Source organism: Sus scrofa, unplaced genomic scaffold (genome assembly GCF_000003025.6).
Source record: "Sus scrofa isolate TJ Tabasco breed Duroc unplaced genomic scaffold, Sscrofa11.1 Contig944, whole genome shotgun sequence".
Lineage (NCBI taxonomy): Eukaryota > Metazoa > Chordata > Mammalia > Artiodactyla > Suidae > Sus > Sus scrofa.
Window position 1 is genome coordinate 189186 of NW_018085356.1, and position 27796 is coordinate 216981.

The 27796-nt window shown below is 52.9% G+C and overlaps 2 protein-coding genes and 1 long non-coding RNA gene across 15 annotated transcripts in view; 2 read left to right on the forward strand and 1 right to left on the reverse strand.

Moving 5' to 3' along the window:
- Positions 1-598: 598 nt before the first annotated feature.
- Positions 599-8153, forward strand: S100B (S100 calcium binding protein B). Of its 2 annotated transcripts, none has more exons than XM_021082489.1 (3): positions 599-788; positions 3905-4053; positions 6886-8153. In XM_021082489.1, exons 2-3 carry the CDS (start codon positions 3916-3918, stop codon positions 7024-7026), a joined length of 279 nt encoding a protein of 92 aa, XP_020938148.1. In that variant the 5' UTR covers positions 599-788; positions 3905-3915; the 3' UTR covers positions 7027-8153. The 2 variants fall into 2 exon arrangements, with proteins under 2 accessions (XP_020938148.1, XP_020938149.1); XM_021082490.1 differs by lacking the exon at positions 599-788 and adding an exon at positions 2484-3209.
- A 110-nt stretch (positions 8154-8263) lies between these two features.
- LOC110259165 lies at positions 8264-20919 on the forward strand. Its single transcript, XR_002341353.1, has 2 exons — positions 8264-8388; positions 18229-20919. It is a non-coding gene; the product is annotated as an uncharacterized LOC110259165 (long non-coding RNA).
- Positions 19234-27796, reverse strand: part of DIP2A (disco interacting protein 2 homolog A) — a 103512-nt gene continuing 94949 nt past the window's right edge. For 8 of the 12 annotated variants that reach the window (XM_021082480.1, XM_021082476.1, XM_021082477.1 and 5 more), the window contains 7 exons: positions 27288-27317; positions 26528-26589; positions 25954-26011; positions 23531-23605; positions 22019-22193; positions 21534-21657; positions 19234-21074 (listed from right to left, as the gene is read on the reverse strand). In XM_021082480.1, the coding sequence (XP_020938139.1) occupies positions 20822-21074; positions 21534-21657; positions 22019-22193; positions 23531-23605; positions 25954-26011; positions 26528-26589; positions 27288-27317 (777 nt within the window). In that variant the 3' untranslated portion in view covers positions 19234-20821. The remainder of the gene's footprint in view (positions 21075-21533; positions 21658-22018; positions 22194-23530; positions 23606-25953; positions 26012-26527; positions 26590-27287; positions 27318-27796) is intronic. The other 4 variants (XM_021082484.1, XM_021082475.1, XM_021082482.1 and 1 more) reach the window with 1 other exon arrangement.

Here is a 27796-nt window from a genome sequence, read left to right on the forward strand (position 1 = left end):
CAGGGACCCGAGGCAGCAGAGGCCTGATTCTGGTTCAGATGCCTTTTGATGCATCTGGGCCCAGGGCTCTGTGTCATTTGTCTGAAGCGAGGCCTGTGCGGTGCCGCTGAAGACGGCAGTGGGGAACCTGTGCTCGGCTCTCTCTGGCTGCTTGTGGGGCCTCAGTGCCGGGCGGGGCGGGGTGGGGGGCCGCGCCCCGCAGCTCTCCTTACACAGAGCGTTTGGGCTGGCCTGCCGGGCACCGTGCAGCTCTGACATCCTCACCTCGGGGCGGGGGCGCCCAGGGTGCAGCTGGCCCTTGCCTGCGGTCATGTCACATCGAACAAGGGTTTTCCCCCAAAGCAGCAAGTGTCCATTTTCCCCGCGTTTCAGCCCCTGCAGACGCCGGGCCCAGGCTCAGCCCAGGGCTCTGATGTCCAGAGGCGCCCCGCCTGCAGGGGGGCTTGCAGGGGCCCAGCTCGGGGGGCACGGGTGCTTTGTGGGTATCAGTCAGTGCCCCCGCTCCGCTCCCCACCCCCACGCCCATGCTTGCCGCTGGAGGAACATCAACACTCAAGCGCAGAACGCTGACGCCCCACTTCCTGCCCACAGGCCCTTTCTTCTGGGCGCGCGGGCCCAGCTCCCGCTGCGCCATCAATGCGGCCCTGTGTGCAGCCCCGCCCCGCCCGCGGGATCGGGACGCCCCGCCCCGCCCCGCCCCCGCCCGCGGGGATAAGGAGGCCTCCGCCCTTCCAGCCGCGGAGGAGCTGCAGCCGGAGGTGTCGCGAGCCGCATCCAGAGCCGCTGACGTGAGGACACTTGGGGGGGCGGGGGGACCTGCTCTGGTCTTTGGGGGGCAGGGCCCGGAGGGTGGGCTTGGCAGCTGGGCGATAGGTTTAAAAAGCCCTTTAGGATACCTGGCAGCAGTTCCAAAGGGTGAACTTACCACGGCCGGGTGGGCAGGGCCACTGCAGCGCCAGGCAGCTACAGGTTCGTTTGCCTGTGTTTTTATCACCCAAGTCAGGACACGCCTGGTGGCTCGGTGACCGCTGCAGAGGGCCTCTAACTTAAGTCTTTGCTTCCCTCCGGAGGACAGCCTGATGCTGATTCAGCCCATCCGCTGCTCCACTCGAGGCCTCTCAGAAATTATAGGGCCAGTGGGGGGCTGGGGGGCGGGTCCCCACAAGTAAATTACAAATTGAGCCAAAGACATCAGGGTTCACGGTGGGCTTAACTTCCTCGGGTCTCACAGTTTCTCTGGCGGGAGGGCCTAGTGGGACTGTCTCCTCATGTGTGATTCGCGCTCCCGAGGAGTTAACGCCCAGACCTTCTCTTGCTTTTGAAATAAAAAGATTAATGTAGCACATTCACGGAATGAAGCGAATGGGGATATGGATATCTGATTTCCATTTCTCTTAAAAGACAATCTTTAAACCATTGCTTGGGAAGAATTTAACAGGAAAAACTTTAAAAAATTAATTTGTAGTGGGGCTATAAAGCAAACCACATCTTATAGAGTTTTCACACATATGGAATATATATTTTATATATTTCATTTAAAAAATCCCACTAGTCATTTCTCACAAAAAATCATTTAGCCTCCCCTCCCCCAAATCATCATGAAGTTTGAGAAGCATAAGGATCATGCAAAAGTTTGAGCTTCTTGTTTTGTTTCTTTGAAAAAAATTAATAATTGAAAACTTGAGTGCAAAGGATAAGAAAGTATGAAATGCTAAAGTTTTTTTATGCAGTAATCTTTAATTAAGTATAAAGACTTTTCTGATCATGTCACCCATAGATCATTTTTAAAATGCCAAAGTTTTGGTGGGTTTGGGTTTTTTGTTTGTTTTTTTTTGCTTTTTAGGGCCGCACCCTCAGCATATGGAGGTCCCCAGGCTAGGGGTCGAATTAGAGCTGTAGCCTCCTGTCTAGGCTACAGCCACAGCAACGCAGGATGGGAGGTGAGTCTGGGACCTACACCACGGCTCACAGCAACGCCAGATCCTTAACCCACTGCATGAGGCCAGGGATCAAACCCAGGTCCTCATGGATACCAGTCAGGTTCATTACCACTGAGCCACAACAGGACCTCCAAAATGCTAAAGATTTTAATACATCTGAACTCCTCTTCTATTCGCATGTGATGTGATATACCTGATTTTTTGGGACTTTTCAGCGAACAAATTATACTGATTATAAATAGAGTGAATTCAGCAAAGACCAAGCCAAGGCAAAACCCTCAGTCCCCTTTTCTTTGGAAATCAGATATAAATAAAAATTTAAATATCAAATCCCAATTTATTTTTAAGACGTAAACGACATTCAACACAGGAGTGGTTTCTCAGAATTAGACAATTCTTTTATTTATTTTTAACTACGACAATGCAAAGATTGTTTAATAATTAGAACTCAAGGCCAAACGTCGGTAAACTTCTCTGGCTGTGTGGCTCAGCTTTGTGAAACAGTTGACAAGCAGTCCTTTGTACACTGCCTCATTCCCAGGGTACCAGCTGTTTCCTTAGGTCGCAGGCCATGGTGCAAGGGACATGAGGGGCGACAGAAGCTTCCTACTGGATGAGCGCAGAGAGCGCCAGCGATCCTGGTCGCTGGAGGCAGCGCCTCCGTGAATACAAAGCGCCTGGCTGCGGCCCAGCCTCCGGCCCCACTTGCTGGCCTCAGAGCCGTCGGAGGAGGCCATTTTCCTCCTCCAGGGCCCAAGAATCAAAGAGACATGAGGCAGGTTAGCAGGAAAAACCCAAACCAAGTTTAGTAACATGCATACCTGGGAAAGACCCAGGAAAACCCAGCAACTCCTCAAAACGGCCCAAACCCTCGCCCCAAGTACCATCAACAGCTAAGGACAAAGGAGGGCGTCCGGGGAGCGTGGCTTTGGACGAGGCGGGGGAGGAAGGCCGTTCTGACCGCGATGGAGAAGCAAAGTTTTGGTAAAGCGACTGTTCGCGCTGCCGCGCAGAGGAGGGCCAGAGGGGGCCAGGTGCCTGCGAGTCCTCACCCGGCGGCCTGCTCGGCTGCATCTCTTGTGAGCACGTCCCGAAACTGGCCCTCCATCTAGATTCTGATTCAGGCAGCTACGGCGGATGCCAGAGCTTCTTCCTGAGTCTTCTGGGCTTGTTTGTTTTCGGCTCAAAATAATCCTGTACCAAAGAGACATTTTGGGGAGGCAAGCTTCACTGCACAGCCCTGTTTTCATCAGACAGCCGGCAATACAGGTTTGTTTTTGGAAGGTCAAGTAACTTTCCTTGATCCTTTTCAGAAAATTCTGTGGCAATGCCACCATATTTACTTTTCCAGTTGAATTTTACAGCTGTTTTTTGGTCGTGTTCTTCACCCATCAAAAAAATGCCATCGGCAGAGACTGCTTGCGGGCCCGCTTGCATCTCGCCCGAGTGTCCTGTCTTAATAAATCGATTTCTTGCCTATCAAAAAAATTGCCATCAATATTTGTATTAAAAAAGTTTTTTTAAAAATGAGTCACATTTATATATTCATCCAAAGGAAAGTAAGTTCCTCCATTTTGTGATCTTAGTATCTTTTGGAAGGTCCTGCACTTTTCTTGCCAAACTCATCCTTGGAAATATGTGTATGTTGCTGTGGAAATAGGACTTTTCCACTGTTTTCTCATCTTTATTGTGAGAATTAGGACGCTGTGGACTCCATAGTTCAGATCAACGACCTCTTCCAGACCAATTCCAACAGCGTCTCCCCTTCACTGCTCGGCCTCTGTATTTTGCCTGAAATGTCTATTGGCCGAATTCAGCCAGCAGCCCAATGGCAGGAGAACAGAGGACGGAGAAGGGAGAGGGAGGGGGCCCAGGGGGCGGGAGACTCAAACAACTCCAAGCCTGAAAGGAAGGGAGCCAGGGCTGAGGGCGGCACGGGCGACACCTGGACCTCTCTGCCCTAGGAGGACCCGGGATGTCGGAGCTGGAGAAGGCCGTGGTGGCCCTGATTGACGTCTTCCATCAGTATTCTGGGAGGGAGGGGGACAAGCACAAGCTGAAGAAATCCGAACTCAAGGAGCTCATCAACAGCGAGCTTTCCCACTTCCTGGAGGTGAGTTTGCTTTTATTTTTATTATTTATTTATTTATTTTTTGTCTTTTTTGCTATTTCTTGGGCCACTCCCGCCGCATATGGAGGTTCCCAGGCTAGGGGTCGAATTGGAGCTGTAGCCACCGGCCTACGCCAGAGCCACAGCAACGCGGGATCCGAGCCGCGTCTGCAACCTACACCACAGCTCACGGCAACGCTGGATCCTTAACCCACTGAGCAAGGGCAGGGACCGAACCCGCAGCCTCATGGTTCCTAGTCGGATTTGTTAACCACTGAGCCACAACAGGAACTCCGAGTCTTGCTTTTAAATTGCAGTGTAGCCTCTCTCTCCAGAGCAGCTTGCAAACCCCCGGCCACACTTTCACCTGAAGGTGATGCTGGGTATTGTCGCTGAAAATGTGCTTCTGCACAGCTGAACCCTCAGGGCGGAGCTGGCTTAGGGAGGCCTCTCGGTTTTCAGTCTCCCCTGTCATCAAGGAAAAACTGCTGACTCAAACGCAAAAGTACAGGGTACAAATAATACCGTCTTTTCCCTGAAAAATCTAAGGATGTGCAGCCTTGATGACAAAAGGGGACGGAACGTTTACTGGTGACCTATCGTGGGCCACGGCCAGCGTGTAAAAAGGGCATTAAAAATAAGCTTTTGTTCTTGGGGAAAGGACTGTTTGGGCTTCCGTGCGGCCTGTATCGCCATGGTGACGGGCAGCACTCACTCAGCCAGCATCGCCAGCGCTATAACCGCGGCCAGAGACACAGCCTCCACCTGGGAGGCGGCCAGTCCGCTCCCGAGAACGGCCCCAAGCTGCCCGCCAGAGAGGCCCCCAGGCCTTGGGGGACCCCGTGGAGCGCGGACCTCGGAGGGGAACTTAGGAAACGGCAGGGCTGCTCGGCCGGGCCCTGTCCTGCCCCCGGCAGATACCCTCTTCCGCACCCACCATCGCCCCTGCCCTTGGAGCAGCCACATGTCAGGGGTCCTGATCAGTCTCATGTGCTGGAGGCACCTGACCTGTCCTTGGGGCCCAGAAGCAGGGTCGCTGAAGTGACCAGTCACACCTGGGGCAAATGGCCAGACAGTGCACCCATGCACTTGAGTCTGACGGAGAGCTTGTCTGGGAAACCACCAGAGCACCAGGCCAGGGTCCTGTGGCACAGAGCTGGGGAGCCACCCTCCCGGGCCAGTGGGGTCTCATTGTGAAGCCAGCCCTGGGTCCTGGCAGCCAGGCTGTTCCTGCCCCACCCAAGCCCTCTACTGGTGCACTGGCTGCACCAGGAGAGGGACTGGCCTGCAGGTGGCGGCGGGAGTGGGGGTCCCCAGTCTGATTCTGGAGCTGGTCTTTTCAGGCACTTGGGTTCTCGAAGTGGCAGCTGCCCCACCCACACTCACTTGCCTTGTCCTGCCAAGCCAGCCTTCTAACCCGACAGCCAGCACATCCAGACTCTTCTGAAAAAAGAATTGTTGAGAGGATGAAATGAGACAGTGCTCGCACAGAGTGACAACTCAGCCAGTGGGGCTACTCTCATTCATGACTGATTTAAAACAGAAAAAGCTTAGCACGTGGTAACCACAATTTATAAAAGATAAGTAGGTGGGGTGGGGGGTTGCCCTGAGGGTTTGGGATGGAAATGCTGTGAAATTTGGTTGTGATGATTGTTGTACACCTATAAATGTAATACAAGTCAATAAGTAATTTAAAAAGGTAAGTAGGGAGTTCCCCTCGTGGCTCAGCGGTTAACAGTCTGACTGGCATCCATGAGGATGAAGGTTCGATCCCTGGCCTCGCTCTGTGGGTTAAGGATCTGGCGTTGCCATGAGCTGTGGTGTAGGTCGCAGACACGGCTCAGATCCTGCGTTGCTGTGGCTGTGGCGTAGGCAGGCAGCTACAGCTCCAATTAGACCCCTAGCCTGGGGACCTCCATGTGCTGAGGGTGTGGCCCTGAAAAGAAAAAAAAAAAAAAAAAGATGAGTAATTCCTGGTGAGTGTATCAAGGTGTCATGAGCACTGCTGGTTTGAAGGCAAATCTATCAAGTATTTAAAGTTCCTCTTTGAGCAGATGTCCCACCCCAACCCCCACGGGAACCTCGGTCTCTCATTGTTTTGCCCCAAGGCAGCCGCTGTACATTCTGCGTCACAGGCTCTGCTGCCTGGGCTGGTGATTCAGAACCAGCAGGCCTTTATGCTCCTCCTCAGTGTGCAGGGTACAGCCTTCCTGCCCCGTGTCCGTCCCTCCGAGGCTGTTTCACCACCCGGCTCCGCGTGGGGCAGAAGGTTGGGAAATGTCCCCAAACACCTGAAAGCAACTCAAGTGGCAAAACCCCATGCGAGGTTAATACCGTTAGGGCGTGTTCCCGAGTCATTTCAGCCAAAAACCACTTTCAAAACTCGGAAGTCCACGGGAAGCCTTCACGACGCGGTCAGTCCCGAGTAGGCTTAGTTGCCCTGTCCACAAACAATGAGAACGTACAGGGGCCAACAGTTCATTATTGTTTTCAAAACATTTGCATATAATGTGCTCAGGCTGATCTAGACTGTTTTGGGCGTTTTAACACAAACGACCTGCCGTTTTTTCAGATCCTGTCTAGTCCACTCAGTTTTTGGAAGTAGCCCAGGTCCCTCCAGGCCTACAGGAAAGTGGAAGAGAAGGCTCAGACCCCTAGACACGTCTCCCAGCCAACAGCCTCCTGATCACAAGAGTCTTTTCTGGTCTTTGGTCTTTCCATAGCATTCTTAGGTTGTTTCTGAGACACATTATTAAGGCCAGACACCTTCTCATCACATTCGATGGCCCCAAATTTCATTTAGAAACAAGCTCAACAGCTTCTCTTATCTCTCAGGAAATCAAAGAGCAGGAGGTCGTGGACAAAGTCATGGAGACACTGGACAGCGATGGAGATGGCGAGTGTGACTTCCAGGAATTCATGGCTTTTGTCGCCATGGTTACCACTGCCTGCCACGAGTTCTTTGAACACGAGTGAACTGGAGAAAACCGACACGCAGTTCCTGCAGCGGAGACGTGCGCGTCGTGCAGGGCAGTGGAGGCAGGGCTTTGGCAGGACAGTAGGCGCTGAGCTTTCCGGCTGTGTTGTAGCTAATTAGGAAGCTTGATTTGCTTTGTGAATGGAAAATTTAAACCTCTTTCCAGGGGCAGTTTTTAGTGGCCCCCGTCATTGCTCCTGCAATAGTAAGCATACAGTTAGCTGACTGGTCCCAGGACTGCTGGTAATCTTCATTTAGGAAAGTCAGTTCTCGGTCACGAAGCGTGTGCTCTCCTAGCTGTGTAGACCCTTAGCCCAGAAAAAACAAACTGACCAGGAGCATTGGGGTTTTCTTAAGCTTCCACTACATTTAAAAATACGAAGCCTTGTCCACTATCCTTCGCAAAGGCTGCCCTTCGTTAAATCTGTTCCTCACTGGGGCAAATGAGACCTATCATGGGAGGGTGGCCTGACCATCTGTGCCACCCACCCAAAGAGCGCGGCCACATCTAGATCCCTTCCCTGCGGTGTGCTGTGATTGTCGCGCATGTGATGCTGCCAGTTCTGGGTGGAACATCTGCCTCAGAAAGCAAGTGCTGACATTATCACTGTGATTGGAACTGAGAATGGAAATTCTACCCTCGGTGGGGTTCTCCTCAGAGGAACACTCGCTGCCAGATCTGGGGGGGCCACGTGGCTCAGGTGGCACGAGCGGGAGCAGGGGAGCTCAGGTGGGTCTCACGCTGCCTTGGAGACAGCTGTGCCCACCTCCTGCCCAGTCTGTAGAAGGAGGGCTTCCGGAAGATGTGTCTGGTCCGCTGGAGAAGGTCGTTCCTGACCTGTGGAATGTGAAGCCAGGGAGCCTATTTATGGCCTTTATGCTTCTGTGTCCACAAATTCAAATACATCAAGTTTCAAATCAAATAGTCAAGTTGCAAATGCTAGAAATCACTTCCAAGAAAATTCAAATTACGCTTTCCACCCTTTTTCTGATTTGCTGTTTTTAAGGACAGACTTGGGAGATTCACGAACCAATTGATCGCTTGTATTTGCATTAAATAAAAAGCATTGTAACAAGTCTCCGAAGCTGTTAAACATGAAATAAAAGCTAAATGCCTGCAAAACCAGGAAAAGGAGTAAAGTTCAGGGCAGCAAATGCTTCCACCCCGGGGACAGGGGATACAGCAGGCTGGACGCTGGGGTGGAGGATCCGGGCCCCAAGGGGAGGGTCGTAAAGGGGCGGGACCATGAGGAGGGACGTAAAGGGGGCGGGGCGTTTGCAAAGGTGTGTGGCCGAGGCGGGGCGGGGCGGGCTCTGCAGCCGGGCGCCCACCCCTTGGCAGGAACGTCTGGCCTCATCAGGTGCGTGACCTTCTCTGGACTATTCCCTGGAAGCAGAGCTGCAACAATTGGTTGGGCAGGAAGGTCAGAGACTGGAAGTGGCCCGAGTGGGCACCGCTGGAAGCCCACGCTCAGGGGCCTGCTGGGCCCTCCTGTGGCTCACTTCGCTCCTGGGCACGGCCTCAGCCCCAGGGGGTGGACGTCTGGGAGGGCCTTTTCCGCTCTGGCGGGTTTGTGCCCCCATGGCTCTGGCCAGCCAGACGGTTAGGGAGAGGAGGCCGGGTTGCTTCCTTGTCAGGACCCTTCGCGTTGCACCATCCTCGGGAGGCCCGCAGGCCTCCCGACAGCCTCAGGCGAAAGGAGGAGCCTGGCACCCAGGGAGGGACCCTGGAGGCGCAGCCGCTGGAGGCGGGTCAGTGGAAGGAGGGAGATGTGGAGCCCCGGGCACAAGTGGACCCCAGGCCTGAGCGCCAAACCCCGGGGGCTTCTGGAGACCCCTGTGCAAGGCCCGGGGGCTGGAGCAGAGGTGGGAGCAGCCCGGGTTCTTGGCAAGCTAGGGCTGCAGGGGTTGAGAGAGCGGTGCGTGAGTGGGAGCTGCAGAGGAGGTGGGGGCGGGGCAGGCGTGCCGCTTCCCACGGGTCACCCGGGGAGTCTGCTCCCGTCTGCCCTCTGCTGCTGTCTTGAAATTCTTGGTAACTTTGGGGCGAGGAGCCTTTAGATTATGCAGCTGGGCACTGGGCAATGGTATGGATGAACCCAACTCGGACCCTGCGTGGCTCTGAGGGTACAGAAGCCCCTCCGTGCCCCCTATTTCTTGTTTGTGAGGCAGGCTGGGACCCTTTGCTGCAGTGGCTTCAGGCTTGCACCTGGGGGACCATCTCCTCCAGCAACGAAATACAAAGAAACTGTAAGGGACTAAAAGTAAACGTGTACATGCACAGTTGGGGCCAACTATGGGCGGAAAGATACAAAACTAAAAACCTAGTTGCCACTTCTGAAAAGCGGAGATGGAGTTCCCGTCGTGGCGCAGTGGTTAACGAATCCGACTAGGAATCATGAGGTTGTGGGTTCGATCCCTGGCCTTGCTCAGTGGGTTAAGGATCCGGCATTGCTGTGAGCTGTGCTGTAGGTCGCAGACTCGGCTCGTATCTCACGTTGCTGTGGCTGTGGCGTAGGCCGGTGGCTACAGCTCCGATTAGACCCCTAGCCTGGGAACCTCCATATGCCGCAGGAGCGGTCCTAGAAAAGGCAAAAAGACAAAAAAAAAAAAAAAAAAAAGCGGAGAGCAAAAGCCGGATACTATGCCCGTCTCCATGCACTCGGCACCTAAGCCACCCCTCTGGCCTGTCCCCTGGCCCCCCCCTTTACCCTGGCCCATAAAAGGAACCAGCTGTGCTCTCCCACCCCAGGGAGGGAGTAAGCAAAGTGTCCTTTGTTGTCATTCTGTCCTGCTGCAGCAGGGGCCCCAGTAAAGCCTTGGCTGAATTTTCCTGTTCGGCCTCTTATCAATTTCCATTGATTAAGAACGCCAAGAGCCCTGGATAGTAACACTGCCTCCAGATGGTGTTATCAAAACTAATTTGAAGGGAGTTCCCTGGGGGCCTGGAGGTTAAGCACCTGACACTGTCACTGCAGTGGCTTGCATCGGTACCATGGCGACCACTGGACTCCTGGCCCAGGAGCTTCCGTACGCCACAGAAATTTAAACTAGCCAAATTTCAAAGGGTCATGTGAGCTAGGATTAATCTTTAATGCATAAAAACAAGTTTAAAGTGATGGTTTAATTAACATAGACATGTTTTCAGAGTCATCAACATTAAGTGATGGGGTCTGTGCCCCCATGGCCCTGGCCAGCCAGACCGTTAAGGGGAGGAGGCAGGGGTTGTTTCCTTGTTACGAACCCTCTCGACCACCCTCCTCCTCCTGACAGCCTCAGGTGGAAGGGGAGCCCAGCACGCAGGGGAGGACCCTACAGGAGCCGGAGCTCCACCTGCAGGACCCACCTGGTCTCCAAAGCAAGGGGCCCTGCAGCCCCACCCATCGGCCCCCAGCTGAGCAGAGCCCTGGGGAGGAGAGCTTGGCAGCGGGAAGTTCTCTGTCCCGGCCTGGACGGCCCTGGGTTAGGTTACTTGACTGCTGTTGCTTCAGGGTTTTTGTTTTTATTTACGTTTAGCTTAAATTTATTACATTTATTCAAATTAAATGAAAACAAGACTGTTTTGACGAACACCAAAGATTATAATCAAAATTAAACCCGGGCTTATGTAACAAGTGTCTTGCAGGAGCCTCGGCAGCCAACTTACTTTTGGTTCGGTCTCAAGATTCCTGAGGACGTTTGACTTTAGGGTCATCCATCTCAGCCCCAGAAAACCTGGGTTCTTGTCACTGCAGATGGACAGAGACACCCGGGCACCAGGAGACACATCAGCGTGGCTGTACTCGCCCTTCCCTTCAGCTGGCAGGTGCCCGGATGCGGCCTGGGCAGCATGTGCTGGCAGCTGGGCAGCCTTGGGGCCAGGCAGGCATGGACAGGGCTGCCCGGTCCCTTGTCCAGAAGCAGAGAAGGGTCCCGAACCCTTCAACTACAGCCCTCACGGCAAGTCCGCTAGCTGTCGACACAGCAGGATCCTTATGTAGCCTCCTCCTGCTGCCTTTGGGGGGAAAGCCTGGCCTCTCCAAGGAGGGCTTGTGAAAAAGACGCCATTCAAGCATCTTGGCAGGAGGCTGAGCCGGGAAGTTCGGGCTCAGGGCTAGAGATGGAGCAGAGCCAAGGCTGAGACTGGCAGCCTCTTCAAGGAGAAAGCTCCAGGCTTTTCTGAAGCCCCCCGCCCCCAGCACTGTGCACTTATCATGCAGGTCCCTCCTGAAGTGCTCCCCCCCGTGACAGGTTGGGTGTGGATGCTGGGTTGTGTAGGCCCCACCCTGGCTCCTGCACACAACTCCCCTCAGCCCTGGGAGCTTGTTAGATATCCCAGGCACCAGGCCTCCCAGATCTGGAAGGTTGGGAAACACTGGGTTAGCAAGGCAGCACTTTGTGCCCCGGTGGTCCAAGGAATTGTGCCCACCTCCCTGTACAGCAGCCTCTCAAGGTCAGACTGTGTGCAGGCAGAGGGTCAGAGGGAGCAGGACACTGCAGTCCTGGCCAGGCTGGCTGCCGTCGGCCTCTCTGGGCGGCAGGGTCTTCAGGAGCAGGTGTGGATGCACCTAAGGCACCCCTATCCACTTCTCCAGGGGGTTACACTTTGTGGGATCCTCCCCGGGGGTTCCTGATCTTACAGGGAAAGCGTTCAGTCCCCATATTAACAGCCCTGTCAGCGGTGAGGTTTTTGGAGATGTCTTTTATCAGGTTAAATAACTTCCTTTCTCTTCCCAGGATGGTGAGTTTTGTCAAATGCTTTTTTTTCTTCTGCATGTATTGAGGATGGTCACTTGTGTTTTGTTTTTCTTCTGCTGATATATCGCCTTGATGGTTCTCAGATTTAAATCATCCCTGCATTCCTGGGATAAATCCCACTTGGTCATGGTGAATAATTCTTTTTGTATGTTGACGGATTTGGTACCCTAGTATTTTGAGGATTTCTGTGTTTGTGAGAGACCCCGGTCTGTAGTTTTCTGTTCTTGTAATCTCTTTGCCTGGTTTTGGTGTCAGGAAATAGTGACCTCATTAAATGAATGTTCTCTCTTCTATTTTTAGAAGGGCTTGTGAAGAATTGGTATTAATTTGTCCTTTAATGTTTGGTAGAGTTCAGTGGTGAGGCCACCTGGGTGGGTATTTTGTTTTTTTTTAAGTATTCAACATCTTTAGTTGCTATAGGTCTATTCAAGACTTCTTGAATGTCATTCATTTCATCTTGAAATTTATCCTTTTTATCTCAGATTATTGGCATAAAGTTATTCATAGTATTCCTCCATAATATTTATTTCTGTAAGGTCAAAAGTAATATTTTCTTTCATTCTGAGTCTAGTAAGTTTAGACTTCTGTTTTTTCTTTTTTTTTTTTTTTTTTTTTGTCTTTTTGCTATTTCTTGGGCCACTCCTGCGGCATATGGAGGTTCCCAGGCTAGAGTCCAATCGGAGCTGTAGCCACCAGCCTACGCCAGGGCCACAGCAACACAGGATCCGAGCCGTGTCTACAACCTACACCACAGCTCACGGCAACGCCGGATCGTTAACCCACTGAGCAAGGGCAGGGACCGAACCCGCAACCTTATGGTTCCTCGTCGGATTCGTTAACCACTGCGCCACGACGGGAACTCCAAGTCTTCTGTTTTTTTCTTGGTCAACCTAGCTAAAGATTTGTCAATTTGTTGATTTTCCAAAGAACCAGTTTTTTGTTTCATTGATTTTCTCTATTATTTTTCTATTATTTAGTTCATTAATTTCTACTCTTTTTTTTTTCTGCTTATTTTAGGTTTATTTGCTCTTCTTTTTCCAGTGTCTTTAGGTGGAAAGTTATGTTATTGATTTATGATCTTTCTTCTTTCTTAATATAGGCATTTACAGCTAGAAATTTTTCCTCTAAGCACTGCTTTAGCTACATGTCATTATTCATTTTCATTCATTTCAAAATGTTTTCTGATTTCTGTTGTGATTTCTTTGATCCATTGCTTATTTAGGAATGGGCTGCGCGATTTCCACGTTTGTCAACTTCTCCAAATTTTTTGTTGATTCCTAATTTCATTGTAGTTGAAAAACATACTTTGTAGTATTTCGATCTTTTTAGAGTTTACTGAGGCTGTCTTATGACCTTGCGTGCAGTCTGGCCTAGAGACCAGCCCATGTGCCCTTGGGGCGAGTGTCATTCTGCTGCTCTAGGTCGAGTGTTTGGCAGGTGTCTGTTGGGTCTGGTTGGTGGCAGTGTGGCTCAGCTCCTCCTCCTCGATAGTGGTCTGCCTGGTTATTCCGTCCCTTACAGAAAGTGAGCTATTGTCATCCCCCCATATCCTTTCTTCTCCATCACGTTTTTGCTCCGTGTATTTCAGTGATGTATTGTTAGGTGTGTGTGTATTTATAATTATTAGGTCTTTCTGATGGATTGATCCTTTGGCAGGGGTGCTGTATTGGCATGTGGACCTTCCCAGGCCAGGGATCAAACCTGCACCACAGCCGTAACCAGAGCCACAGCGGTGACACCACCAGATCCTTAACCCACTGAACCACAAGGAAAACTCTTGGATTGATCCTTTTATCATGAGAAAATGTCCCTTTTTATCTCTTCTAGTAACTTTTTGTTTTAAAATATATCTTATCTAATATTAGTATAACCACTACAGCTTTCTTGTGGTGCTATTTGCATAAAATATCACTTTCCTTTCTTTACCTTCAGTCTATTTGTGTCTTTGAATCTAAAACATGTCTCTTAGTAATAGCATATAGTTGGGTAAAACAAACACAGAGTCTGAAAAACTGTCTTTTGAATGAATTGTTTAAGCCATTCACATTTACTGTTACTATTGATAGAGCTGGATTTATCTTTGCCACTTTACTTTTCATTTCTGTGTGTCTCGTGTGTTTTTTCCCTCTAATCCTCCTATAGCACTTCCTTTGGCACTAAGTAAATTATTTTCCAATGAAGCCCTTGAATTTCTTTCTTTCTTTCTTTCTTTTTTTTTTTTTTTGTTTGTTTTTTCTAGGGCCACACCCGCAGCATATGAAGGTTCCCAGGCTAGGGGTCGAATCGGACCTGTAGCCGCCAGCCACAGCCACAGCCACAGCCACACCAGATACGAGCTGCGTCTGCAACCTACACCACAGCTCACGGCAACGCCGGATCGTTAACCCACTGAGCAAGGCCAGGGACCAAACCCACAACCTCATGGTTCCTAGTCGGATTCGTTAACCACCAAGCCACGACGGGAACTCCTACTTGAATTTCTTGAATGGGACATTTTCACTATCTTTTAGTGGTATGCACCCTAACTTATCAGAAGGAGCTTCAGATTTATACTAGCGTGCTTCCAGTGAGATACAGAAGCATCACTCCTACATCTCTCTATTCCATTACATTTATTAATGTTACAAACCAACGATACAGTGTTATAATTGTGACTTCACCATCTGTAAAGTAGCCCGGTACAGCTTTGCTCCCACCCACTTCTTTTGTGCTGTTATTGGCAAAAATATTACATATTCATCATATTTCTATATACATGAGACCAACATATGCGTATTGTTTTTATACATGCTTTTAAAATCAATTAAGGAGAAAAATACGCATTATATAGTCTTATAATTACTTTTAACTTCACCAGTGTTGTTTTTTCATGTGAATTCAGATTACCATCTGGGGTCACTTGCTTTTAACCTGAAGGACTTTCTTGAGTATTTCTGGTCATGGAGGTTGGCTAGCAAAAAATTCAATCAGTTTTTCTTTATCTGGGAATGTCTTTATTTTGCCTCCACTTTTGAAAGACAGAGTTCTTGGCTGATAGCTTTTTTCCTTGGAGCGCATTGAATGTTTTCCACTGTCTTCTGGCTTCCATTACTGCTACTGAGAATTCAGCTGTCAATCTTATTGGGGTTCCCTAGTAAATAAAAAATGGTCCCTCTCTTGCTGATTTCAAGATTTCTTTCTCCTTTTGTCTTTCAGCATCTTTGCCACATATGCCTGTGGATACCTTTTTTGTTTATCCTCCTTGGAGTTTCTTGATCTCCTTAATGTATAGTTTCTCAGTATATGTGGGGAGTTTTCAGCCATTATTTCCTTGATTTTCTTCCCACTCTTTCTCCCCCCCACCCCCCGCCACTTCTGGCACTCCCGTTACACATATGCTGGTGAGTTTAGTGGTGTCCCACATTTCTCTGAGGCTGTTCTTTTTCTTCTTTCTTTTATCCTCCTCTGTTCTTTGGATTGCATTTTTTTTTTTTTTGTCTTTTTGCCATTTCTTGGGCCACTCCCGAAGCATATGGAGATTCCCAGGCTAGGGGTCTAATCGGAGCCGTAGCCACCAGCCTATGCCAGAGCCACAGCAATGCGGGATCCGAGCCGCGTCTGCAACCTACACCACAGCTCACAGCAATGCCGGATCCTTAACCCACTGAGCAAGGCCAGGGACCGAACCTGCAACCTTGTGGTTCCTAGGTGGATTCATCAATCACTGCACCACGATGGGAACTCCTGGATTGCATAATTTTTATCAGTTTCATTTCCAAGTTTGCTAATTCTTTCCTCTGCCAATTCAAAACTACAGTTGAGCCCCTCTAGTGAATTTTTCATTTCAGTGATTATACTTTCCTAACTCCAGAAATTTCTATTTGATATATATGTGATATTTGTATAAATGACACATATACGTACATTATGTAAAATATTTTACGCAGTATTTTGAGCTCTTTATGGATATTTGTTATTTGATGTGACATTGTCATCATACCTTTTTTTTTTATGGCCACACCTATGGCATATGGAAGTTCCTGGGCCAGGGATTGAATTTGAGCTGCAGCTGCGGCAATGCTGAATTCTTTAACCCACTGCACCAGGCCAGGGATTGAATTCACACCTCCACAGCAACCTGAGCCACTGCACTCAAGGTTCTTAATGCACTGCAGCCCAGCAGGAACTCCCATGCCTTTCCTTCTTTAATCAGTTTCTTCAGTTCTGTGACCTGTTTGGCTGTGCTCACGTCCTTGTTAAATCTGACACCTGGTTGAGCTCACAGGTATTATGTCGTTCTTTCCCCCTAGTGTATCGGTAACACTTGTCTGTTTCTCTGTTGTGTGATTTTTGGGGAAAACTAGGCATTTGAGATAATACATTTTGGTAGCAACTTAGGGTTCTTGCCACTCCCCCCTCCCTCTGGGCTTTTTGTTTGATGAGGTAACCCTAACCCTAACCCCAACCCTAACCTCAGCGAAGTCTCTCCCTCACTCTCCCCAGTGTGAAACTTCCAGGGTTGTTCCTCCAAGAGGTGCCGCCCCGGGAAAGCGTGAAGTCGCCCTGGGGTGACAGTGGTTTTGGCAGGGCCCTTCAGTCTCTGTCCCTGAGACTGGGTAGCTGTGACCGCACTCAATTGCTAGCTGATTACTGTTTTCAGCAATGCTCTGGGGCCATAAATTGCCCTATAACCTGATGTGGTCCAATTCAGGATTTATTGAAGCAATAGTTCAGTGTTTGCAATTTCTTCTAACCCCAGGAGGGCTCTTCTTAGCTGTTTCTTTCCCTGGTTCTCCTGCAAACTAGCTGGCCTACAATTTACTGTATCTTCAATGAATCTATGAACCTCCTCCCAATTGCCTTTCACCACACTTGTGCTGTTTTTGAGAGTCTCCTTATGATTAAACTTCTCCAGGCTCTGCCGTAAGTGAAGTTAGACTTTAGGAAGAGACGAAGAGCTACCTGTTCCATAGCTTGTTCTCCCAGGAGGCAGAATCTCTGAGCCAGGGTTCTGGGCCCAGGAGAGTAATAGCACAAATCTCTGAGTGACACCCCTGCTTTAGGAGCTGAGTGCACAGTGGAGTTGGGGGCAGTAGCCTGAAGTCTTCCTGGTGGCACTTTACCCAAGATAGAGGCTCCATTCCATGAGGAGAGGCTGGATAGAAGAGATCTCACCTCTCACATGTGCTCACCGAGAACTTACCTGCATCAGCAGACAACTGGGGGGCAAGACCCTGTGTTCTTGGTTGCACCTGTTTGGAATGGTTTCTGCTTGGCTCAGCTGGGAGGTGGGAGGGAAGGCGCAGTCTTGGTTCAAATGAGACTCTTGCTTTTCTCACTGAACTTTTCTCACTGAATTTTCATGTTTCTTCCTGTGCTGTATGCCCTTAGGGCCATTTCCAAAGGCTTAAAAAAAAATTTTTTTTTTTTTTTGGTCTTTTTGCCTTGTCTGGGGCTGCAACCGTGGCTTATGGAGGTTCCCAGGCTAGGGGTCCAATCGGAGCTGTAGCCACCCGCCTGCGCCAGGGCCACAGCAACGAGGAATCCATGCTGTATCTGCAACCTACGCCACAGCTCACGGCAACATGGGATCCTTAACCCACTGAGCAAGGCCAGGGATCGAACCCGCCACCTCATGGTTCCTAGTCAGATTCGTTAACCACTGCGCCACGACGGGAACTCCAAGGCTTAAAAATTTTTTTTAAAATAATTTTCAACAGTTTTACTGGCTGGCATGTCCATGGAGCTTCTCAGGCTGTCATGTCAGAGTTGGTCTTTCTGTATCTTCTAATGTAATGTAAATGCTAAGCACAGCTTGTCTCTGAACCTGCCTTCCACTCCATCAGAGCACAATGGCCTCAGGTGGCCTGCATCCTGCTGCTTCCATCTGGAGCCTCCTGCAGCACCTGGGTCCAGCTCGCGGCTGCTGAGAGCAGTGACGGGGCAATGCATCTATGCGCCCTCTTCCCCGCAAAGCTTCATCTGGTCCCTGTGGCCTTTTTTCAACTTTTGGCTTTTAACTGGCATCTGTAGTGAGCGCTCACGATATCTGGCCTTTTCAGTCAATTTGAGAGCCTGGAGAATCAGGTGCCCCATACTCAGCTGGCACCTAAAACTAACAGTAACTTCTCAATTTTTCACCTTGCACTGCCCTTGGAAACGTCACTTCCAAAACATCTCACATAAAAAGGCTTCCTCATTGAGCCTGAAAGGCAGAGCCAGATGCAGGGAGTGCAGGGGGACAATTTAAAGACCATCACTCTTGAATACAAGAGATTTTGAAATTTTGCGTGGTTACCTCTTAAAAGAATTCTTCATCACTGAAACTGAACATGATACGAAAGAGCATGGATGCTTATTCAGGGTGTTCTAACACCGTTACTGCGTCCGGTTTAAGGAGAAAGTGTTTTGTCCTTAACCAGTTAAGACCCAAACTTACACACAATAATCTCAGAAAAAGAATGCTGCTCTCTCCTTTCTGTACACAGCAAGCAGTGTGCACACAATTTGCAGACTACACGCTATCAGCGAGACAGAGGCACGGGCAGGTCTTTGCGGGAAGGTCTGAAGGCAGACTCGGCAGGAACTGGGCAAACACAGGCGGTGAGTCACGTCTTCCCCCATAGGGTCAGGGTGGCCATCCCAGCAGAATTACTTTGAAACAAATCAGCTACATTCAGAATCTGAAACTAAGCACCAGTAACTATACTTTGCATAAAAGAGAATATTTAAAACAAGAGAATTGAGATACAAAGGACTCACTAGAAAAAGTATAGACTATATGGAGGTTATGATTCTTGATATAAATTGGCTCCTATAAACCAATTTTTTTAAAAAAAACCTTGAGCGCAAATAGAACTGCCGAATAGAACACATAAAATGAGAAATTTCAATGACCACAAACACATGAACATACAGCATCACCAAGGTGCTACTTATTTGACAATCAGACTCGCAAGGACTTGCTGCTTTATGGCCAGCGCCCTCCAGCTACCAGGTAAAGGCTTCTCCCACGCCGCCTCCCCTCTGAGGGCAGGGCCACGAAGCTTCACACCAGGCAGGAGCTCCACCTGCAGGAACTGCGCCGAGGGTCGCCCTTGCGTGTGAACCTGCGGCAGCACAGCTGAAATGACCCTGACACAGCTCGTGGGGGAAGGTGCTTTGAGTCATGGCCCCGGCCCCGTGTGACAGCTGTTAAAACATAGATGGAAGAATATATGTAATTATTAAGTACAAAAGCTGATTATAAAAGTATATGGTAATCCTAATTTTGTAAAAATGTTTTAAATGAGAAAATAAATCCCAAATACTAATGCCATTACTATGGAGAGGATTATGGGAGATTTTCATTTTCTGCTTTATATTTTATGTGCTTTGTAGATTTTATGCTGTAAGCATAAATGCTTTTATATTCAGAAAAGAAGAATCCATAATCAAATACATCCTATTTGGGGTAATTTAAAAAACCTTTTCACACATTTCAAAATGCAGAATTACAAAGTCAATAACTTTTATTAACATGATATAAAAAATTTTAGTGATAAACAGAATTCCTAGAAGTAGCTTTAAAACTTTAATGCTTCTTAAAATCTTAATTTACAAGATACTTGTCTTACTGTCACTGACCTTTCGATACAAAAATTTTACAATATTTGTTTGCTATAAAACTCCAACATTAAGGTCAGGGTCAGGGTCGGGTAGTTCTTCGCCCCGGCAGCCACTCTGTTCCGTGGAGCGGCCACTGGGCCACTGCGAGAACCTCTGTGTGTCGGACAATAAGTTACACAGGTTATATACACAGTTACAAAAGGATCATCGAATTCCAGGATGTTGCCGCAAGCCACACCGCAGGCCGGCCCCACAGGCAACAGCTGCTGAGCACAAGCGACGTGCAGCCGAAGGAGAGTCCCCTGGGCCTGAGCCCAGCTAGCCAGGCCTTTGGTGGAGCATTTCAAACGGCGGAGCCCTGATAACAGCTCCGCCAGGCACGGAGCCAGGCCACTGCCAGGCTCCTTCCACGGCACCCTGGCTGTTTCTAGGCAGCATCCTCGACTCACAAACCCTCCCATCCTCCGTCCCCAACATAACATCCTGTTTCCCAGCAAAATAAAAGCACTCTCGCTTAGACGCGAGCATCCCTTCAAATTCTTAGAATACTTTGTGTTTGCGTCTTTGATTTAGGTTTACTCGATCAGACGACTCAGTTTAGTCACGTTTGAATAAAATAACTGAATATGATTTGGCCAAGTTTCATCGGCACAGAACTCAAGATGCAGCCGCAGGGCAGGCTGTGGGCAGGCTCTCCGACCCCTCGGCGCACTGCCGGGGGCTCAGCAGACAGCGCAGAGGGCAGGAACCTCAGCCCAGCGGTGGTTCCTCATTGTTGACTTACAGTAAAAATAACAATTCAATACACTTCCACGCACAAGAGCTTCTACAGTGGTTATGAAAACAAGCACTTCAGCGGAACAGCAAGAAGGCAGAAACCCAGAAAGTAGTTTAAAACTCAGTGCTGGTTCGTCCTTGTGAAACCGAGCCCCTCACCTGACAGCCCACACGGCCTCTGTTGCGTGTTAGTGGCAACATGTGCGGAAAACTGGGCACACCTGTTTCAAGAGAGGCCACGTGTGTGTGTCCAGCCCAGTCTGGGGCCCAAGGACTCACTCCCCGTCCACCAGGCTCTGGGCGCTGCCCCTCCTTCTGAAATGGAACTGAAGCAGCTGTACTTGGGCCTCAAGTTCTTTCTAGCATCAATTCTATCTATGAACTTGTCATTTGAAGTGGGAATAAATAACTGAATTTTAAAATCAATTTTTATGTTTTTAGCTAAAAAAGTGCAAACTCACAACACAGCAGAGAACCAAGCCTGCAGCGCCTACAGCGCCCACGCCCAGCTTCCCTCCCCATCACCCCAGTGGCGAAAACCCTGACAGTCATGTCTTCGTCAATGTGCCTGCGGATTGAAAGAGTTCTTCAAATGCTTGAGGGAGGGGTTTCTGAGATGAGACGGACCTGTCGGCGGAGGACAGCCGGCCCCAGCGGCTGCGGACGCCACTGCGCCTTCCGCGGCTGGCCCTGCGCTCACATGTTGTAGGCCACGTAGATGGGGTCTAGCTGGTCGGCCAGGAAGCCGTCGCGCAGGTGCATGCGCTGCTTCTCGCCCCGGGAGTTGATGGGGATGACGCCCGGGTCCACGATGACCACCACGCCCACCACCAGGTGGTGCTCCTCCAGCACCACGTTGGTCACCAGGGCCACCAGGTCCAGGGCGTCCTGCTCCAGCCCGTCCAGCTCCACCACCACCACCAGCAGGTTGGTCCAGGTGAACACGGCGCTGTGGGGGAAGGCACACGGGGTCACGCGGGACGGCACAGCTTCGGGGGCCAAGGACATGCAGGACACAGCGTCAGACAGACTGGTGAGAACACCAAAGCCTGTTCACGGACGTCACCCTCGTGCTCCGCGCCCTCCCAAGGTCAGAGGTTAGGCTGCGTTTCGCAAGAGGATCTGATCAAAGTTCTCACTAAGAATGAAGACTAGGCTTTGAAGTTGGGAGCTGTGCCCTTCCCAGCGCCAGCTCCCTACCAAGTGAAGAAATCGCGAGTCGGGACCGTTTAGATCGGGAACCTCCTGTTAAAAGCAGAGGCACTTCAGGGTGGTTTCGCGCGTGCACGTGGGGACAGACTCTTGGTTTCAGACCGACAGAAAAAGCGGGAAAGGCAGGCAAACCCAAACGAGAGACTCGCAGAGCCCGTGAGGCAGGTGGCCGCCGCCCCCGCCCGCCCGGCCTCACCACTCAGCGACGCTCCTGTGAGCGCGGATCACCGACGCCTCGATGTCGATGGGGTGGTAGCGCATGCCCCGCAGCTCCAGCGTCTCGTCCAGAGACCCCACCACGTACAGCGCGTCGTGTCGCTCTGCGGACGGCACGGGGCGCCCACCTCAGCCCGGCACGGGGCCGACGGGAGCCGGCTCTTCAGCGCGGCCTGGTATCAGCCTCCTGCCCGGCCGTGCTGGCCCCACACCCCAGATTCAGAGGAGCTGTGCCCACGGCGGATACGCATCCAACCACCTTTACTCCTCGGAGACAAAACGGCATCTATGGGGCTCCCAAAGTCCTGACTTGGCCGAGGGACCTCGCGACTTTGGGGGAGCTGAGGCCACGTCCAGAGGGCGAGGGAAGAGTCATCTTCAGAGACCCAAGCGTCTAGCCAGGGGCGAGGTGGGTCTGCAGGAAGCCCCCACCGCACCGCGCTGGGCCACCCGGGACCCCCTCACCTCCACTGGCATCGGTGAGCTCCGTCCTCCGAAGGAAGCCCAGGAAGCCCGTCCGTGCCCAGACGGTCTGGGTGTCTCCGAAGCTCAGCCGGGCGCTGAAGTGGTCGGCTTGGAGCCCCTCCTCCCCGTAGACCGTGTAGTACCCGGTGGCGTTGTGGGGGCTGCTCACCCAGATCTAGGGCCCAGAGGACAAGAGTGCCGGTGGGCCCAGGTGCGGGGCAGTCTGTCCTGCCGCCGGGAGCGACAGGACGGTCCTCTGCGGGGGAGGGTCTCGGACCGGGTCGTAGGTCGGGCAGGGAAGGCAGACAAGCAGTTTCTTCGCCTTCGCGTGGCGTGTTCCCCCCCTCGGCCCAGGAGTGACGCGTGCAGGGCCACCATGTACACGGTTCAGTGAGAAAGAACTGGCGACAGCCCGCACGCACACAGCGCCAGCGGGAGCGAGGGCTCAGCCTCACCCCCACAGGTGCCAACGGTGCCCAGGGTGCTGCGGCCCCTGAGGGGTCCTCCTGAACTCAGGGCCCAGCCTCGACCCACAGGCGGTTCCCCAGCCTGGGTGCCAGGCTCTGGACACCCTCCCAAAGCAGCCTCCGAAAGAGGAGACAGGAGGCCAACAGGGCCTTCACCATGAGTGGGTCCCAGCCTGGTGTAGACCCACCCTGGCCACCTTGGGGACACGCTTTGCCCTAACAGGCCTGGCCCCAGCTGGTCGGGAAGTGGGGTTGGGGGGGAGGCCGCAGGCTGACACATCCACCCGGGAACAGGCTGCCTTTCCACGCGGATGCTGCATGACCCCTGGAGGCCCCCAGGCTCCCCAACTCCCTCGCCCTAGCTGGTTGGAGACTGGCCAGTATCTGTGTGGTGCTGCCCACAGCCAAGCCCACAAGGGTCCCTGTGTCCTGCTGGAACTGGGAGCACCGCAGCAGACCCGCCAGGGCATCAGGCCTTAACCCGCACTCCACCTGCCATCCTGGCCTCCAGGTACTGGGTCCAACCCATCCCAAGTTGTGTTAGACACAAGTGCTAAACACAGGTAGGTGGACAGATCCCAGCACAGCCTGCCCTGTGCCCTCAGGACAGAGACCTTCCCTCTCGGCCCGGGTGCCCCTCCACTGGGGATATGGCTCCTGGGTCCACGCAGGAGCTGCTTTTTAGGGACAGCTGCTTCCACCACTGCTGCTGGCCCCTCGGGCTGCCCAGCCTGCAACTCAAGGTTTCTCTCTGCCAGCAGGCAGCAGGGTGTGGGCCTCGTCCCACAGGCAGGACCCTGAAACCTCACCCAGGGGGTGGTCCAGGAGCACAGACACTGGGGGTTAGCGAGCAGCTGCTGACAGATTCCCGAAAGCATGTGTGACCTAAAGGGTCAGAACTCCCGAATCGGGGGCAGAAGGGGAGGAGGGCGAGTAGCTCCTGGGGTGGGTGGTATGCCCCTCACCTGTCCCAGATGTGATACCTGTCCCAGGTGTGACACCTCTCCCAGGTGAGAGCCTCCCCTCTCCCAGGTGTGAGCCTCACCTCTCCCAGGTGTGAGTCTCCCAGGGGCCCTTTGGTCTCCGTGTGGGCGATGATGACCTTTACCCCGGGGAGGATCTGGAAGGAGAACAAGGCACCATGTCAGAGGCAGCACAACCCTCCGGGTCCAACTCTGTTAAAAATAACGTCCTTCGAAGCCGATCAAAGGACACGACGTGTGCAGGAGAGTGATCAGCCTAAATCTGACTCTAAGTTTTAACAGAAATAAGAGAGTTTATTTATTTATTTATTTATTTAAATTGTAAAGCCTTTTATTTATTTTATTTATTTATTTTTTTGGCCATTTCTTGGGCTGCTCCTGTGGCATATGGAGGTTTCCAGGCCAGGGGTCTAACTGGAGCTGTAGCTGCCGGCCTGCGCCAGAGCCACAGCAACGCGAGATCCGAGCCGCGTCTGCAACCTACACCACAGCTCGCGGCAATGCCGGATCCTTAAACCACTGAGCAAGGGCAGGGATTGAGCCCGCAACCTCATGGTTCCTAGTCGGATTCGTTATCCACTGCGCCACGTCGGGAACTCCAGAAATAAGAGATTTTAGTAGAGAAAAATAAGCTGCGAATCTTAGCGAAATGACCCATTCCTGAGAATGGACCTTATGCTGGATGCCGAGAGGGGTGGAGGGGTCTGCTCCTCCTGGGCCTTTGGCTGAGGCCCCTCATGGGGCTCACGAGTGCAGTGGGGGGTCCACACAATGCCCCCCGCCCCCGCCAAGCCCCTAGTTCTGGATGGAAAGCTGGCCACCGAGAGTCCTTCCTGCCCCAGCCTGTAAGCTGGGCAGCTTCTGGGCAGCCGCTGAGCTTGGGCCTCGTGCTCACCAGTGGCTGTGGAGAAGGCTGCCTTGGGTCCAGGACCCCTACCCGGGCCTGGGGGGACCTGCTGGCTGCTCCGGGAAACCTGTTCTGTGTCTTTGGCTGCCCCACGTGTAAACAGTCAGGTGACAGTAGAGGCCTTCAGCAGGTGGCGGAAGGGACGGGGGGCCGCAGGATGCCTAGTGCAGGCTGTCAGCCGTGGCCGGCGCCGGGCCCTCCCCACGGGCGGCCCTGGTGGAACCATCCTGTTGCCGATGCTGCTGGGCCTCTGACTTCTCCCATGTGGCCCACCCGAACCCTGAGGCCGGAGCTCTTTCCAGAATCCATGCCTGTCAGGCCCAAGTTCGTGTAACAGAGAAATGCGGGGGGCGGGGGGTGGGAGGAGTCCATTAAAAAGGGGTGCAGAGCCGTAAGTGATGGGAAACAAAAAGACACCAAAAAGAACTGCCTTGAGGCTAGAGGTCTGGGAAAACACGCGTGTTTGCAGAGAGGACGACACAGACTGCACGCCAGCGTCCGTGCCTCACAGGCCTCTGCACACGTGTCCTTTGCTCCTCCTCTCCCCGCTCCGACCCCAGTGCAGCTCCAGCCGCACTGTCCTCCCCACGGCCCCAGGACCTTCGCACCAGCTGAACTTTCTCCCCAGGTCTCTGCTCCTCCTCTGGGGCCGCCCTGGTGCACTTCCCCCACTCACTCCTCCCCAGCACTTTCCACAGGCTCATGCTGTGCTGCCCCTGCGGCCCTGTCCCTCTCTGGGCACCTCCCTGCCTCCTGAGAGGCAGCTGTGGCCAGTGGAGTGTGAGAGCAGACTTGGGGTGGCCCCTGCCCCAGGTCTCGGGGCAGTGCAGAGACAGCCTTGCCTGTGCCCTCAGCGGCCAGGGATGCCCAGCGGGAGCTGTGGGAAGCCTTGAGGCTGGAGGCTACGTGTTGCTGGCATGCTGGGCACACAGTCCTCCCTCTGTCCTGCTGCCTCCTGGGGTCCCGCTGTGCACACCCCCAAGTCCTTCCCCTTCATCAGGCTGCCTGATGGTTCCTGGAGGTTTCCTTCCTGCCTCTGAGCCTCTCCTGGTCATGAAGATGCCTGTTCTCCTGGGCCTACGCCTGGCGACCCCCTCACGGTGCCAGTTTTTCCCTGGGTGTCTCAGGAGATCTCAGCCCCACCACCCGAGACCCTGACCAGGGCTCCTTGGGCCTCGCCAGGCCTGGAGCACTTTCTAACTGCCAGCGTGGAGGGGACCACTTCCTGGCCATCCCTTGAGCCGGGGCGGAGTCTCTCCAGGCCCCAGTGCGTAGCTCCAGGCCACCATGAAGGCACCGTGGCCCCGAGGTCTCAGGACCAGCAGCGCCAGCGCCTCTGGTCTCTGCACCTCAAGGCCTCCCTTCCTGGGACTGGGGCTCAGCTGACAACGTGAGGGCTCAGTGAGTGCCTGGGCCTGAGGCTGAGTGCGTGTGCGTTTGCCACAGGAAGGAGGCCTCTGTGTCAGCCCGGCCCAGCCCACACTCGGGGGTCTGAGTTCATGGCCATGCGCCTCCCGGGGGGGACGTGAGACAGAAAGGACTGGGACACAAGACGGGGGCCTCCGTCCACGCCTCTACCTTTCCAGACTCTGTCAGCGGCAGACTGTGCGGAGAGCCCCGTTCCACCAAACGTACCCTAAAAATTAACGAGGGAAAATTTCAGGATAAAACTTAATACACAGACAACAATCTCTAGAAAGGCAACTAACAAGGTAATGAGAAACTGATTAATACTGTGACAGCAGCCAAGCCTCTACCCTTTTGATCATGACCTTGCTGTGACCTTGGAGAAGTGACTTCAGGTGCCTGGCTCACTGGGCACCACTCAGGGCAGGAGCCAGCTCTACGTTGCTCCAGGGCTCCAGGGCCATCTGGCCTCGTCCCCAGGAAGCTCCACCACCTCTGCCTCAAGCTGCAGCGCAGCCGCATCTGTGGGCCCAGACCCGGGACCCGAGCCCTGGAGCTGAGAGGGCCCAGACCTGCAGGCCCACGTGGCCCCAGGACACATCCACTGAGCAAAGCCAAGTCCTGCCTTACGTGGGTTTATTTGTCTCCTACCCCATAAGAGCTCCTAGGGCCCTTCCTGGCTGTGGGAAGGAGAGAGAGAGGGCACAGGGAGCGGGGGAGGCTGAGCCCGTGCCCCGGGCGTTACCTGTCATGGCGCAGTGCCCTCGTGTCCACGTAGACGGTCGTGGGGTCCGGGCCGGCCGTGCCCTGCAAGGGGAGCAGCAGAGGGACCTCCACTCAGGGCCTCGTGCCCATTGACTCCAGGGGCGCCCAAGAAGGCAGCAGCTGTGCTCCCTCCAAACATCTACACGGCTTGGGGACCCAAGGGAACCCACAGAATGAGGGCGGCAAAGCCACACAGCTTAACACCCCGGCCCTAACAGCTCCCCCTCCAGGAAACACCACCAGGGGGCTGGGGGCATTTCCACGCAGCCGTCCTCTCCAACAACTCTACCGAGGGCTGCGGCCCGTCGGGGACGCGCGGCCACGGCGCCCTCTCTTCTCTCCCCTCTCATCTGACCTGATGAAAGGACAGGACGCCTTTTTATTAGAGAAGGGACCTCACATCACATGGACACACGGCCCAACATCATTCTCTGAAGACCCCGGACAATAGTATAACCTAGACCTGCCCTGGAATTAAAACAGAGATGTCTTCACCGAGGCCAAGCACTGCCCTTCCTCCAGAGGCAATGCCGGGCAGGCTCAATGCTTCTGAAAATACTTTTGCTCTTAAATCTGGTTACAAAGGAGCTCCCGTAATACGTCGAAGAATGTCTATGTGAGCAAAGTCAGACAGCAAAGGAAACACATATCTGTCTGGAGGTCACGAGAGGACACATGAGCTCAGGGGGAAGCACAGAGGCACCTCGAGGGGGAGGTCGAGGTCGAGGTCAAGGTCATACCTGCTCGGCCAGCTTTCCCAGCCTGTTGGGCTGACAGAGACAAGGAGACCAGCAGAGCGAGACAGGGAGGAGACAGCCACAGGGAACACAAACAGAGAGCAACAGGCTCGTGAGAAACTCCGCTAAGAGAGAGCAAAGTGCAGTGCAGCATCTCAGACGGCAAACGGAACGTCCACTAGGACTCCCGCCGTGGTGTGCCAACTCCCGTGGGCGGGCACGGTCGCCTCGCGTTTCCAGGAAGGAGCGCAGGGGCTTCCAGATGCTGAACAGACAGAGGTCTGTGCCCCCAGTCTGTGACAGGGCTCAGTCGCACTGCCAGCCCGCCTCGTCCTGCCACTCGGCAAGGGCCCACACGAGGCCCAGACCTCAGCCGCCTCCACTGTGGAGGGGACAAGGCGGGCGCGCCCAGAAAGCAGGACGATGGTCTCTGCCGTCAAGACCCACCCGCGTCCAGCAGCCTGGGCCGAGGGCTGGGGCCCAGCACAACCCCCCCAGGCGCTGGTTCCCAC